This window comes from Babesia bovis (assembly GCF_000165395.2).
Source record: "Babesia bovis T2Bo chromosome 4 map unlocalized Chr4_2, whole genome shotgun sequence".
Classification (NCBI taxonomy): Eukaryota; Apicomplexa; class Aconoidasida; order Piroplasmida; family Babesiidae; genus Babesia; species Babesia bovis.
The window spans coordinates 265,483-278,825 of NW_026261572.1; the positions used below are offsets into that span (position 1 = coordinate 265,483).

Consider the following 13,343-nt stretch of genomic DNA (forward strand, 5'->3'; position numbering starts at 1 on the left):
CGTTATTAAATGTTCTATTTTTAATGGATTCACTATTAAAACAATTATCTTAACACACTAGAAGGTCTGATATTATCTAGACCACGGCATGTTTGCCGGACGGCGTTTTGTGGCTGAGTTTCCGCGTCATATATATGTTATATCTAATCGTGGTAGTTCCAGTAGCACTTCTGTTATAGTTTTGTCTAGCAAAGGTTCGCAAGTTGTGGCTAAGGATAAACCAGGTTGGTTTTATTGTGTATGTTATATCTATTTTAGTTACTGGTGACGTTGTTTCGAGGTCCATTTTACCTAGTTGGTTGGAATGTGACGTAGTTCCGGTTACTGATAAATCAAGTGCCGTGTCCGAGGTAAAACCCTTACGTTTACGTAAGATTCGTCCTTTTAGTGCAACTACTTTAAGTATATTTCATCCCAATCCGCTTTGTGTAGCTACACCATCTCGTAAAAATGCGATTATTAAGCATCTTTGGCGTTTGAGGGTTAATTCATCATATCGTAAACATCAGGACACTCGTTTGGTAACGTCTGGTGACGTCATTCTTCATATGTTAAGGCACACTGATTGTGTATTTGGTAATATTTTCACTACTCGTAAATCACTTGTTGAGTTGATATTGGGTGATTCATCACTTCGTTCAAGATTTGGGCGTATTCAATTATTGGATCGTCATTTGCTTCGTTATTGTTTACGGGGCACGAGTACTACTTCTGACAGTATAGCTGAGGTTACCATTCCCAATCCTAGCATACCTTCTAATCCAAGGTTGGTTATAATCCTTTCTATCCATTCTTTACAGGGTCGTGATAGCTTTGGATAATATCCGTTATCCACAGAACGTGGGTAACATAATTCGTATTGCCATTGGGCTGAACGTTGATGGTATATATTACCTTCGTGGCACTGCTGATCCGTTTGACTGGAAAGTAACTCAGGTTACTGGTGGTCTACAATTTAAGTTACCATATCAGCGTGGTGGGTTATACTTTGGGTTTTCGTGTCAATTTCCATAGGTGACTTCAAATCACTTCGGAGATTTTGCAAGGCCAATAATTTAACTCCGGTTGTAGGTCATCTTGAGGGTGATGATATAGGATCAATTGATATATCTGGTGGTCTGTGTATCATTTTGTGTAATGAGTCTTCTGGTCCCAGTCCCGAGGTTTTAAAATTCGCCAAGAGGTAATTTTTATATTCATATACAGCATATATCTGCAGGATATTACTTCCTATGCATCCATTAGTCAATTCTTTGAATGTTTCTATTGCTGGTGCCATATTGGTACATCAACTTCAGTGCCGTGTTTAGTTCATTAGGTTAACGATGGCGTATTCTCGTTCTTCTACGGACGACCCTAAGACTCACTTTCTCACTGGTATTCCTGATGACTCTATATCGCATATTAGATGGAGCCATTCATCTAATCCGTTACTGCTTTCAGCGGGCAGTTGGGACAAGACGGTTCGTCTTTGGCGCATAAGTCCTAACATTGGCAACACTCTTACATCTGACTGTGTGGTTTTATATCGTCAGGAGGCTCCTATATTGACGAGTTGTTTTTCTGATGACAATACAAAGTTTTTTGCTGGTGGTTGTTCCAACACTGTCATGGCTTATGACCTTGCGAGTCGTAACGCTACTGGTGTTCTTGTAGCTCGTCATGACAAGCCTGTGACTAGTATTTATTGGGTTCAGAAGTACAATGCTTTACTGACTGCTAGTTGGGACGGCCGTGTTTGTTTATGGGACGGTCGTCAGAGTATGCCTGTATGGTTTGACAATGTCGATGCTAAGATTTTTGCATTTCATTTTCGTCCTAATGTGGCATGTGCCGGTTGCCATAATGGAAAGATATTTGTTTGGAACCTTGATGACATTCAGCATGCTAAGAACCGTGTTATGTTCGATTCTACACTAAGGTGTCAGATTCGTTCTATATCGTTATTCCCCAATCTAACTGACAAGGGTGGATTTATATACAGTTCGATTGGTGGTCGTGCGGTTGTGAAGCACTTTGTGGAGGTGAATCGCGATTCTACTTTTACTTTCAAGTGTCATCGTCAAGAACTTCAGAACAAGGGTGGCCAGATATATTCTGTGAACGCCATTGACTTTCACAATAACCATGGTACCTTTGTCACTGGTGGTGGTGACGGTAACTTTGTTATTTGGGACAAGGACAATCGATCTCGTTTGAAGCAGTTTAACAACGTTGACGCTCCCGTTGTTGACGTGAAGCTGCATTCTGACACTACTATATTGGCTTATGCGACTAGTTATGACTGGTACAAGGGTTACAACCAGGATTTACTTATGAAGACTCGTAGACAGATTGGTGTGATGCAGGTGAGTCCAGTTGTTTTTGGTATCATGCTGTATGCAGTTACGTAGTGAAGATTTCAAGCCTCGTCCTAAGACTGTTGGCGGCGGTCGTCGTTAACATATTTATTTTTCGTCACATTATAATTCAATGTGTACTTAATTCATGTACAACGTTGTTGTCGTGTGTGCGTGCGGCGATGGTTAATACTTATTTTATGTTGTATATATATTCTTTTTGTTTATAATGGATGAGGAGCGTCGTAATTGGGTTGTTAACACTCAGGTGTTATATAACTTTATAAGTTGTATCAGTTTACCTCACCAGCCTTTGTCTGTTGACTTCCTTCCATCACTTCCATGGTACGTCTGTTGATTGTTTGTTAATATGTTTTAGGTCTCGTGAGAATGTGGGCGGTATATCATTTCAGCACATTGCTTGTGGTTTTCAGGGTGACCCTGACGATAGGACATCTATATATGTCATAGAGGTATGGTTCCATTTTGTTTTTATGGATACTTTAGGTTGCTCTTCCTTCAGAGCCGATTAAGAATGACATTCGTCGTTACAGTAAATGTGTTGATTACGAAGGATTCCCTTTACCTGGTTTCCGTGAGCCTATGTACCAATCTGTATCCAAGGGATCACTGGGATGCGACATCAATAGGTAGTGCCCAGGTTTTGTATCTTTCAGTGCTTCTTAGTTTAAGATCTCATCGTTATGGTGACAAGTGCTTATTGGCTGCTAAGTCTCGTGATGGTTGGTTTATATGATAATCTTGATATTCCTCAGTTTACCTTTATGACATTGGCAGTAGCATTACTGAGAAGCCTGGTATGTCTATTTTCTTCATTACTAGATTGTAACAGAAATGGTTCCTATATTAACTTTTAAGGACCATGAAAAGGACGGGTATGTCTTTGATTATGTTTTTGGATATTTCCTATAGGTATGGTCTATCATTTCACAAAAACGAACCTATTCTTGGTTCATGTTCTGAGGACTGTATAGTCAACATTTGGGACGTTGATGGTAGGCTGTTATGTAGAGTCTCATATTCATTAGCTGGGCGCCTGACTTACAACTTCCAATACCATGAGTTGTTAAACTCGATAGAGTTTTTGGATCACGAGCGCAGGTGTTTGGTATCGTCTGACGGGGGTCACGTATTGGTGTATGTTGGTTCTTTAGGGTTTTACTTGTTACAGTCTTGACTTCAACAGTCCGGAACCCGTTGCTAAGACTGCTGCGGTTTCTGGTGCTATAAATGCCTTGACTAACCATTACCTTAACCCTGATTTGTTTTTTACTGGATCTACTATTGGTGTAAGTCATTGTTATATGATATCCAATATTGCAGACAATCCACATTTGGGATTACCGTCGTCTTGACCAGCCTATTCACGAGATTAAGGCTCACGGCTCACCTATAATTCGTCTTCAGGTGAATGGTTTATGTCCCACTTTGCTTGGCAGTGCTGCTGAGGACGGTTGTGTGCGTATATTTGACCTTGAGGCGGTTCATAGTGACTTTGAGGTTGATGACGGCGGTGACGACGCTGAGGATGACAGTGACCCTAAGGAGTTGATATTCACTCACACTGGTCACGACGACCAGGTATTTGATTTTTGTTGGAGCAATGCGGTTACTACTGAGGCGGTATGTCTACTTTACATTATTTACACTTTGCAGTTTATTGCATCTGTTGGTGGCGACTACGGTCTACAATTATGGCAGATATCTGACAATGTTGTTAGTTACTCTGACGAGGAGGACGACGGATCTACATGATTAAATAGTTATTCTTTTGCTCTGAATAGTGTGTCGAAGTTTGCTCTTTGTAGGTCTTCTGCACCGAATGGCGATGGTTGGTATGCGAGTGCTTCTACTGCGCATCCGGCTTCTCCGTTGATGGTTATACGTCTAACCATTATAGCAGCATGCTTGTGTTCACTCTTGGGTGCGAAAATAACCGCCACAGGTGGTTTTTTGCTGGTGGGTGCAATTACAAATGTGAATCCCGCACCAATTTTCGGTAACACTCTGCAGTTCTTGAACAGCACGGACCCTATGGCTACATCTGGGTGTTCAATGGGCTTCATAACGTATACATTTTCTACAAAGTTGCGATCCCACTTGAGTCCCAGTGACGATATATCTGGTTCTTCTAGATCAACATCTATTAATCTAGCTCCATCTTGTACATTGATAATGTTATTTGTGGTTTCTGTGAACTCGAGCGATCCTTTGGTTGTTTCCCTCAAGGCCTTCACGTTAGAACCGTCTGAGAGCAGAACGGTCATTGGTTTATCTCCTGACTTATCAAGGTAGATGTCGATATCATTTCCTGCATTTTTGTTATCCAGTTCGATAATAGATGATCCAATGATTAGGAATCCCTTTGGTGCACTTGCTTTATATTTGAGTACCAACATTTGTGGTCTTTTCAGTATAATTTCTGTATTAGGCAGTTCCTCCAGTGGTTTACATATTTTTCCTGCATTCTTTTGTTTGTCATCGCTTTCGGGTAGGCATATGATATCTCCATTGATGGATTGCGTATTGAACTGTCCGATATCCAGGCGTCCATGTTGATTTCTGTTCATGAACACGTATGATATTTCGGATAATGCTTGTGCCACCATCTGGGTATCTTTGAGTTTAACTGGCCTGTATTCATTACCCGTAGCGCTGTTCCACCTGTCGATACTGTAGCTATTTCCATTGCGTGTGACCAGTGTAACGTAATGGTTTGCTACGCAAGGGTTGGAGACTACTAGCAGTACAAAAGACCTATTCTTGGGTATAGAGTGTTCTATATCTCCGAACCTAACTCCCTCCACATAGGTGGCACAGTTGCATTCCACATCTTCTCCTTCTTTGTATCTGAATACTTTAGTAGCTCTATTTTCATATTTTTCTAGTGGTGAGTCTTTTCCCAATTGTGAGTTAATATGCAGTGTGAATCCTTCTCCTCCGTGTACGCACTCTCCTGCTCTATCTCTGCTGGGCAATCCTGGGTAGTATGCAAAGTGTTCCTCTGCATCTACTAGTCTCAGTTGCACTTCTTCGGTTCCAACTCCCTGTACAGCATAGTATGACTCAACCCATACACCGTCTACCAATGCTGATACAATTACGATCTTAGTTTGTTTTTCTCCTGCATCGAAACACACTGTGAACTCTGTGGATTGCCTGGGCACTGGTATTTTGATTTTATGGAATAGCATTCCATTCCACCTGGCTTCTATGTTATCGAACGTCACACACATTAGTTTATCGACCTTCATACGTCTCCAGGATTGTGATTTGGCAATTCGGGCATATGTGGTTGCGTCTGACAATTCTACGACAGACGTTGGTTCACATGACCCGCTTCCTTCATCATCAGAGTCCTCGGCAGACGCTTCACGACGCCTGTGTTCATTGGTCGGTATTACCATGGACCAGAATGACTCCAGTGCTTCATTCCATTGTTGTATGAACGCGTTGGCGTAATCCAGTGGAGTTTCATATTGTGCATTTGCGTTTGTTGTTGCGCCACTTTGCCCTGTGGCTTTAGTTTTGCTTGGAGCCTTTATTTTCAGTACAGCTGTATCTGGTGAGAACATGCGTGACCAGAAGAAACTGGAGATGGTAGAGAATGGCTCTTCATGGTAGTATCTTTTAAATGTACTACCTCCAATTTCATAGGTTATTATTATTTCTGTTGTCGTCATGTTTTCACTCCATTTTACCTGCAGATTATGTGCTTGTGGCATGACGTACAGTCTTTGGTTTCCCATGATCAGGGTAATGGATGTTCCGCGCAATTTTGCGTCATCAAACCCATATAATACCATGTTATCACCATGTCTCGTTACGGATACACCCTTGAGGTAATCTGCGGGCTTGAGGTCTAACAGATCGACTACTACATCTCGTGGTGAGTTGAATAGCGCAGGTTGGTGATGGAGTATTCCTAGGTCACATTCTGCTGTGAATGCAAATATCTTCTGTGCGAAATTCGCACAAAATAGTACGATGATATATGCTCCTAATCCCTTCATTTTAGGGTTTCCTAATTTCGATATTTGATGACGCGGCTATTAGGAGTTCCTGAAACGCTGCTAGAACGCTTCAGTTAACATATTCATGTCACCGTATATGTACACGAACTATTATTTAGGTCCATTAATAGCGCATGTTTAGGTTACGTTTTTGTTCGGGTTAGTATTCACCACGCCTGTGTTATGACGCGCCCTCACAACGCACCATTGCCAAAGTGACTTTGGAGGTCACGACGTGCTAGGATTTGTATAATTAGTTTTTATAACAATATTAATACAAGACTTAATTTTCTGTCTACAATACACCTTAGTGTAGGTGGCTAATTAGCTGGCTCAGTGCGAGGTGTTCCTGTGCCGGCACTGCTGACAATTCGATGGTATCGAATGAGTTGTTAGATCCGAACTTGTAGGCCTGCACATCCACTCCTTTGATATTTCGTGTGACTATGAGTAGTATATCTTCTTTGATGGCCTGCGAGACGTAAACGTGTTTGACAATTTCTTTTTGCCCTCCGCGTATGACGGTGTGCTTGTACACGACATCCCCGATGATTGTCCCCGACGATGCAAGGGTGGTGTACAATGTGGTTTGGGCATCTACTTTCATTGTGATGACATTGGGGTTGAATTCTCCGCTGTCGATATTGACTTCCAATCCCACCAGTTCGTGTACATTGTATGCATGTCTTAGCAGCGTATGGTTTACAAGGTGGAACTCCAGGTTACTTAGCGGTCCCCAGTTACAGTTTGCTTCTGTTGGTCTTCTGATTGCTTTTGCCTTTTTGGCATCTTCTATAGTATAGAACGTTGTCTCCGTACCGTCACCGGTATGGTATTGCATATAGAGTGTGGCGATTTCTACATTTGGTGACTGGTATCGTACCCAAATGTGGAATCCTTCATCTGCTGGTGGCAGCGTGATGTTGAACGCTCCGAAGCTGATATTTAATCCTGTATGCATTGTGCTTCCGGTGAAGTACATGCTGTACTTGTTGAGTGTCAGGTATCGTACGTAATGCGGGAAATGACCCTTGTTGAAGTCGAGCGTATCCAATCTACTGAAATACATTCCTATTTTATTGATGGGTTCATTGGTATCCACAAAGAATGGCAGTTTTGTACTTTCTTTATCCACAGTGAACAGGCCACTTCCTGGTGCATTTTCCCTGAAGGTAACAACGGCAGTTTCACCCTGTGGCTTTGCCACATCTGCGGTAATTTCGCGCAGCCCGTTTGGTTGTTCCGAGATTGTAACTTTGCAACACTTTTCGTTGGGTGAGAATACTATTTCATGTTTTCCGAATACAATTGGATTGAATCCTGATGATGTGGCCTCTAATTTTGCCACGGTAACTTTGACATCACCGATTTTAGACACTGAGCTTTTGACATCACCTTGTTCCATGTCATCCACAAATAGCGTTGTGAATGATCCTGATACCTTGGGTATAATAACTCTTCTGAAGTTGGTTGTTTCCTTTGTTTTGACTGCTCCATCTTTGTCTATAACAATTTCTTCAATACCCTTGGGTGTCATTGTGTAGACATAGTACTGTGTATTTTCTTCATTTTCCTGTTGTCTGTGCACTTGTCTCCAACGATGTCCATCGGTAGTTTCAAACTTTTTACCTTTTACATCTAGGTTACCCAATGTAAAGTTGTGTCCATGTGGCATGTAGGTCATTATGAGTTTGTGGTAGCTGTATTCTGCTTTACCCACACGAACATCTTGGAAATCTGCGTGCAGTGGTAGCGCCTGTGCTATTAGCTGGTACCACGACAGTGAGAGCAGGTGGTGCACTGCATCCAGTCCACCTGATTCACAGTTACAATTAGCCTGGCTGACTAGACGCAGTCTGTTGCTATCTGGTAGTATTTCCATGTGGTACAGCTGTCTCTTGATCAGGCTACTCTTTTGGTAATATGAATCCACGAGCAAATAGTTCTTAACTCCATTGTTGATTACGGTAATGATTGCGTTAGCTTCCTCGTCGATATCCATTTGATGTTTATTCCACAGAATGGCTCCTATGCGTATTCTGGGTGACACTGGCAGGTATATAACTACATTGGTTGAGATTGTCATAATTTCGATATGGTTGTTCAGTACGGGGTCATTTAGGTTTAGTATTACTGCGTTTACCTCGGTGTTTGCCTTTTGTTTGGCCAAGTTGTCTAGATCCAGCAGCCCATGGTCCTTAAAGCACTTGAACTTGGCATTGACATTGGTGACTTCGCTGTGGTCACTAACATCATAGAGCTTTGATGACTCAGCGCCACCTTCGAAAACTGCCACCATGTTCTTTTTGCCATTTTCTATGAAGAAGACCTGGGTATTGAAAGATCTTCCAAGTTCAACTATATCTTTTCCGTTTTCACGAATCTTTTTGAACTCCGTGGCGCCTAACATGTTAGGCGTGTAGAACGTGACACCTGTGCGGAACTTTGCTGCCTGCACCTCTGCTTCGTTGTGTGAGAATAGGTCAAAGTCAATTGCCGGTTTGATCAATGCTGCCTTGTTAGGTTCCAACCTGAGGTACTGCGTGGGTATTTGGTTCATCAGGATGGACATTGTATGTCTGTCGCCAATCAAGCTCTTGGGGTTGACTGACGCTGACATGGCAATATGCCCTGTAGCTATGGCTGCGGTGGTGATCGACACTGACGCTAAACTGATCTCTTGTGTAGATTCTGCATCCAGGTGAGTGAAGGCGACGTAGGTGTGGTTATTTCCATTTTCGACCGTCAAGTTCAGATCATTGTGTTTACCATGTACCTCTACTTTCTTGATTAACTTGAAGTTTCCCGTTCCCGTAGGACGCAGTACAAAGTGCTTCGACTGCGGGTATGCTACATACGTCATATCTTGTATATATGGGTGTGATGTATCTTCACCAAAATCATACTGTAGTGTAACCGGATGGATATTATACTCTGGCATTGCATAGGTCATCACAGGTAACGCTTCGGTAGCTTCTTCAGCGGCGAATGAATCTACTTCTTCATACTGTGCATCCTTTGGTGATGTACATCTGAAGTAGGTAAGGTGCGAATACCAGTAGTAAATCTCGGCTACAACTACATATGTGATGTTGTCACGTTCACCTTTGAAGTACCTCCATACATACAAATCAGTAACGGTATCAGCTATGGCTAACGGCATGCTACGGAATACCACTTCTCCAATAAACTTGAGTCCACCACCTGGATTAGTGTTGTATATAAGATCATATGTCGAGGACTTGTGGTTGACCATACCCTGAGGGCAATTGGACTCCTTGATATTCAGCTTATGCTGTATCTGCGGTTTATCCGTTGCGTAACCGAAGTACGACAGGAATTCATTCCATGTTTCAGTCATAACATTACCTTCGGATGCAACTTCCTTTAGCCACCATGCTCTTCTCTTTTCACGGTACAGTCTCATGGAGTGGCGGTTTCCAGTTTCATCAAAAGACTCGATGTAAACACAGAAACGATTTAGTTCATCACGGTATGTCATTAGGTGTCTGACGTCGTAGTCACCTTCTTCCTGTAGCATCTGGTGGTAGTAGTACACATCACCGAATGTGACACCTTGGAAGTGCCCTGGCAGGTCATCATGATTTATCGTATATGTGATGATGCTACTTCTTCTGTTGACGGTATCATCTTCTTCATGTACCAGTTTGATTGCATGGTGATGGCTTCGGCTGAACAGGTCTACGAAGACGTACTTGTTTTCACGGATGTCATCATTAGTAGCGCATCTCACCCACGGTGAGCATCCAATCTTCCTGAAAAAATAAGGAATTGAATGGAAGAATAGCGACACCGAATCTCCTCCCTTGCCAAAGTTGATGCCGAGGAATGCTTCGGTGTTAATAATATGCTCTCCGATGAATGCAGCCACTAAGCTGACAATGAACAATGATCGTAATTTTACGATCATTCTATATACAAAATTATATGAATATATGAAGTACCATTGATATAATAGCGTTGCACGAGCTTGCGGTATTCTGCACTTTCACGACAGCGTACCGATGGTATGCCCAGAGGAGCTATATAACACCTCGCACAACACAATTACATTTATTAATATTAACCCAAAAGTTATATTTTTGGTATAATTGTTTTGGTCAGTTGGTTGTGCCTACTCCCTTGCCTTCCCAATATGTGCTTGATGCTGTGTACCATTTCAGTGCGTCCGATGACGAGATCTTCCGGGCGTTCTGTAGACTCGCTTTCCGTTTTTATATTTTCTTCTTCATAGTTGAGTGACTTAATGCGGACAGTTCCTTCCGAAATCTCGCTCATGCCGACGACGACAGCGACCTGTGCACCTGGGTAGTATTGAACCTATATACCATCTAACTTACGTTTAACCGTGGCAGCATCTAGTTGTTTTTTCAGGTTGGCACGGGGGTTGTAATGGAACTCTGCAGCTATTCCTGCATCCCAGAGTAGTGAGCATATACGAAGCCGTTCTGGCAGCATGGTGGCATCACCCACTGTGCAGACAAAAACGTCCGTTACATCACTGGATACTTTGTTTTGCGATAGAACGCGCATTATGCGCTCGATGCCTAGTGACATTCCAACGGAGGGCACTTGCCTCCCTGAAAGCATTCCAATCAGCCCATCATAACGGCCTCCGGCACCTACTGAGCCAACCGAAGTGCCGGTTAGAACCGCTTCAAATATAACACCTGTGTAGTAATCCAGTCCTCTGGCTAAACTGAGGTCGAATGAAATCTCGCTATCCTTGGCACCAAATGAGGCTAGGTATTGATTTAACAGTAACATTTCATCAAGTGCACCTGATGCTTCCACGAGTCCTTTGTTGCGTAGGTATTCCACAACTGTTGATATCGGCCCCTTGATCTCCACAAACTCTTTTAGGCTTTCCACTGCCGATACTGCCAGACCTTTCTCGCTTATCATCTCTTCACGTACATTGGACCAAGGTTCCTTATCCAGCTTGTCTATTGAGCTGCATATGGTCCGGTGCATTTCTGCTGGTACTCCGCAATGGGTCATGATAGCATCCAGGATCACGCGGTGCCCTATCTTGATAACGAATGTGCTTGTACACAGCATTCGCAGGATACGTATCAGTATGTAGACTACCTCGGCATCGGCTAACATCAATTGGTAAGACCCTGCGTAATCGAGGTCACACTGCACAAACTCTCGTAAGCGGCCACGTTGTATCTGTGGTTCATCACGGCGGTACACCTTGCCAATGTGGAACCGTTTCATTTTCTCGATTTTATTGGTACCCAGGAACCGTGCGAATGGCACGGTCAGATCGTACCGGAGGCATAGCTGCTCGCCGCCAGTGTCCTTTAGATCGTAGATTAACTTCTGGTCCTCACCGTACTTGCCCATTAAGGTCTCCCTAAGCTCGAATACTGGTGTGTCAATCTCGCAGGCACCATGTTGCTTGAATATACTTTTCACGGCATCCATTACTATTGATCTCACGAGCATATCATCCGGCAAGATATCGACAGTGCCCTTGGGCACCTTGAGTTTGCGAATTTGGTTATTCTGTGGCAGTAGCATAGCATTTAACCTAGTTGCATGGTCTAATATTCCCGGTATACCGAAGGAATCATTCAAGTGCTTATATGCCTGGATGCCATATACACCGGGTCCCAGTATCTCCAGAAGGTAATCGTAGACTCCCATGTTACCGTGTCCTAAAACAGCCTTACGTTGCGTCGAGTCACTTTTCTTGAGGATCTCCTGTAGTCTTAAGATGGTGGTACACAAGGAAGCACATGCCAGTGACAGGTCACTGCATATGGATGGAAGCTCACCCATAGCTTCAATGCTAGACTTGGCGTTATCCACACCAGAGAGTGACAACTTCAATTTTTCCAACAGGTCTAGGTAAGTATCCTCTATAACCTGGATATCCAAGCTACTGTCCTTGGCCTGTGGATGTATGGACACTTGGAGCCGGGACCTACCTGGGCAAGAAGTGAGTTAAACTTGCGATGCAGCAGTGGAACAAACGATATGTAACACTGGGCTAGCACCTTCATGCAACGGTGCAAGCGGGCAATGTGTGAGTCCAAAGCAAGTGACCACGAGTGCTCCATAAAAGAGATGCCATTGGACTCACTGCTGCAGATACCAACTAGCATTTCATGGCATATGCGTAAAATTGATTTAGACAGCTCGGCAATCTCTCCGTTGGCCATGATATAACTGGATAGTGATAGTTGCAGGTCCCTGTCAACTTCAGCTGAAGGTGAAATCAACTTGCTGTCTTCAGTCAGCCACACCAGGTTCCGGCATACCGTGACTGTATGTGGCAACTTCTGCAATTCAACACTCGAGAAGCATGCCGTGGGTATCCGCAGGGACTCGCATATGAGCCCTACTACACAGTCTGAGAATTTGGAGAATGAACTCAGTATGAGGCATATGAACGACACTCGGGCGAATAAATCAAGCTGCCCATGGCATAGGTCGGTATACTCCGTTTCCGTTATACCCAATGAACCTGCAACTTTGCGAATGAACTCATCACTCAACTCGTATGGGCTTATCTCAGCCACTTTGGATAATGCCCACAACAGTCGTGGATCGTTCAAAGCAGCAGGCTGCTGGCCATAGTTATCCAAGCACAGCAAATCGCTGTTTAACGCATTGACAAACTTGGATACCAATGTGCCACTGTTGCCAAAGCGGCGCCTCAGCGCCCTGTGAAGCAGGGCGCAGCAGATTAGTCTATCCAGGAAGCTTCCTGACGATTTACATGTGCCAGGGGCTCTAGAGCCACTTGTGAGATCAGTTATCCCGAGTGACCGTGCTAACTCTGGGTCCAATACCACAACACGCCTAGACAGCGCTACTGAGCATATTTCGTCCATAGAAAGGACTCGGACCGCGTTTAATACTACCTTAGCCATTGCGATTAAGTTATAGAGTAACAAATTGTATCTATAGGGTGATGTATCCTGAAATAGTGATT

General features: G+C 43.4%; 6 protein-coding genes across 6 annotated transcripts; 3 read left to right on the forward strand and 3 right to left on the reverse strand.

Annotated features, from left to right (window-relative positions):
• The first annotated feature begins 51 nt into the window (after positions 1-51).
• On the forward strand, positions 52-1,357 carry BBOV_IV001140 (SpoU rRNA Methylase family protein). The gene is made up of 5 exons (XM_001609229.2): positions 52-224; positions 259-766; positions 801-976; positions 1,015-1,183; positions 1,220-1,357. The coding sequence occupies exons 1-5, from the start codon at positions 89-91 to the stop codon at positions 1,308-1,310; spliced, it is 1,080 nt and encodes a 359-aa protein (XP_001609279.2). The 5' UTR covers positions 52-88; the 3' UTR covers positions 1,311-1,357.
• Positions 1,279-2,457, forward strand: BBOV_IV001150 (WD domain G-beta repeat family protein). Its single transcript, XM_001609230.2, has 2 exons — positions 1,279-2,348; positions 2,386-2,457. Exons 1-2 carry the CDS (start codon positions 1,326-1,328, stop codon positions 2,440-2,442), a joined length of 1,080 nt encoding a protein of 359 aa, XP_001609280.1. The 5' UTR covers positions 1,279-1,325; the 3' UTR covers positions 2,443-2,457.
• Positions 2,458-2,533: 76 nt separating this feature from the next.
• BBOV_IV001160 (WD domain G-beta repeat family protein) lies at positions 2,534-4,423 on the forward strand. The gene is made up of 11 exons (XM_001609231.2): positions 2,534-2,684; positions 2,719-2,812; positions 2,847-2,989; positions 3,027-3,082; positions 3,116-3,157; positions 3,193-3,235; positions 3,273-3,355; positions 3,389-3,497; positions 3,532-3,649; positions 3,684-3,983; positions 4,017-4,423. Exons 1-11 carry the CDS (start codon positions 2,569-2,571, stop codon positions 4,113-4,115), a joined length of 1,203 nt encoding a protein of 400 aa, XP_001609281.1. The 5' UTR covers positions 2,534-2,568; the 3' UTR covers positions 4,116-4,423.
• BBOV_IV001170 (uncharacterized protein) lies at positions 4,120-6,521 on the reverse strand. Its single transcript, XM_001609232.2, has one exon. The coding sequence runs from the start codon at positions 6,371-6,373 to the stop codon at positions 4,124-4,126; it is 2,250 nt and encodes a 749-aa protein (XP_001609282.1). The 5' UTR covers positions 6,374-6,521; the 3' UTR covers positions 4,120-4,123.
• Positions 6,522-6,610: 89 nt separating this feature from the next.
• Positions 6,611-10,364, reverse strand: BBOV_IV001180 (uncharacterized protein). Its single transcript, XM_001609233.2, has one exon. The coding sequence runs from the start codon at positions 10,302-10,304 to the stop codon at positions 6,681-6,683; it is 3,624 nt and encodes a 1,207-aa protein (XP_001609283.1). The 5' UTR covers positions 10,305-10,364; the 3' UTR covers positions 6,611-6,680.
• Positions 10,365-10,417: 53 nt separating this feature from the next.
• Positions 10,418-13,321, reverse strand: BBOV_IV001190 (putative histidyl-tRNA synthetase). Its single transcript, XM_001609234.2, has 3 exons — positions 12,334-13,321; positions 10,735-12,298; positions 10,418-10,698 (listed from the first exon to the last, which is right to left on the reverse strand). Exons 1-3 carry the CDS (start codon positions 13,279-13,281, stop codon positions 10,469-10,471), a joined length of 2,742 nt encoding a protein of 913 aa, XP_001609284.1. The 5' UTR covers positions 13,282-13,321; the 3' UTR covers positions 10,418-10,468.
• Positions 13,322-13,343: the final 22 nt, after the last annotated feature.

Bases quoted from the DNA above. Each gene is read 5' to 3' on its own strand.
- BBOV_IV001170 (XM_001609232.2), bottom strand. From the start codon at position 6,373: ATGAAGGGATTAGGAGCATATATCATCGTACTATTTTGTGCGAATTTC.
- BBOV_IV001180 (XM_001609233.2), bottom strand. From the start codon at position 10,304: ATGATCGTAAAATTACGATCATTGTTCATTGTCAGCTTAGTGGCTGCA.
- BBOV_IV001160 (XM_001609231.2), top strand. From the start codon at position 2,569: ATGGATGAGGAGCGTCGTAATTGGGTTGTTAACACTCAGGTGTTATAT. The intron at 3,236-3,272 runs GTATGTCTTTGA...TATTTCCTATAG, and splicing joins AAGGACCATGAAAAGGACGG to GTATGGTCTATCATTTCACA. The intron at 3,356-3,388 runs GTAGGCTGTTAT...CATATTCATTAG, and splicing joins CAACATTTGGGACGTTGATG to CTGGGCGCCTGACTTACAAC.
- BBOV_IV001140 (XM_001609229.2), top strand. From the start codon at position 89: ATGTTTGCCGGACGGCGTTTTGTGGCTGAGTTTCCGCGTCATATATAT. The intron at 225-258 runs GTTGGTTTTATT...TATCTATTTTAG, and splicing joins TGTGGCTAAGGATAAACCAG to TTACTGGTGACGTTGTTTCG. The intron at 1,184-1,219 runs GTAATTTTTATA...ATATATCTGCAG, and splicing joins GTTTTAAAATTCGCCAAGAG to GATATTACTTCCTATGCATC.
- BBOV_IV001190 (XM_001609234.2), bottom strand. From the start codon at position 13,281: ATGGCTAAGGTAGTATTAAACGCGGTCCGAGTCCTTTCTATGGACGAA. The intron at 12,299-12,333 runs GTAGGTCCCGGC...ATACATCCACAG, and splicing joins TTAACTCACTTCTTGCCCAG to GCCAAGGACAGTAGCTTGGA. The intron at 10,699-10,734 runs GTAAGTTAGATG...AATACTACCCAG, and splicing joins AGATGCTGCCACGGTTAAAC to GTGCACAGGTCGCTGTCGTC.
- BBOV_IV001150 (XM_001609230.2), top strand. From the start codon at position 1,326: ATGGCGTATTCTCGTTCTTCTACGGACGACCCTAAGACTCACTTTCTC. The intron at 2,349-2,385 runs GTGAGTCCAGTT...TGCTGTATGCAG, and splicing joins GACAGATTGGTGTGATGCAG to TTACGTAGTGAAGATTTCAA.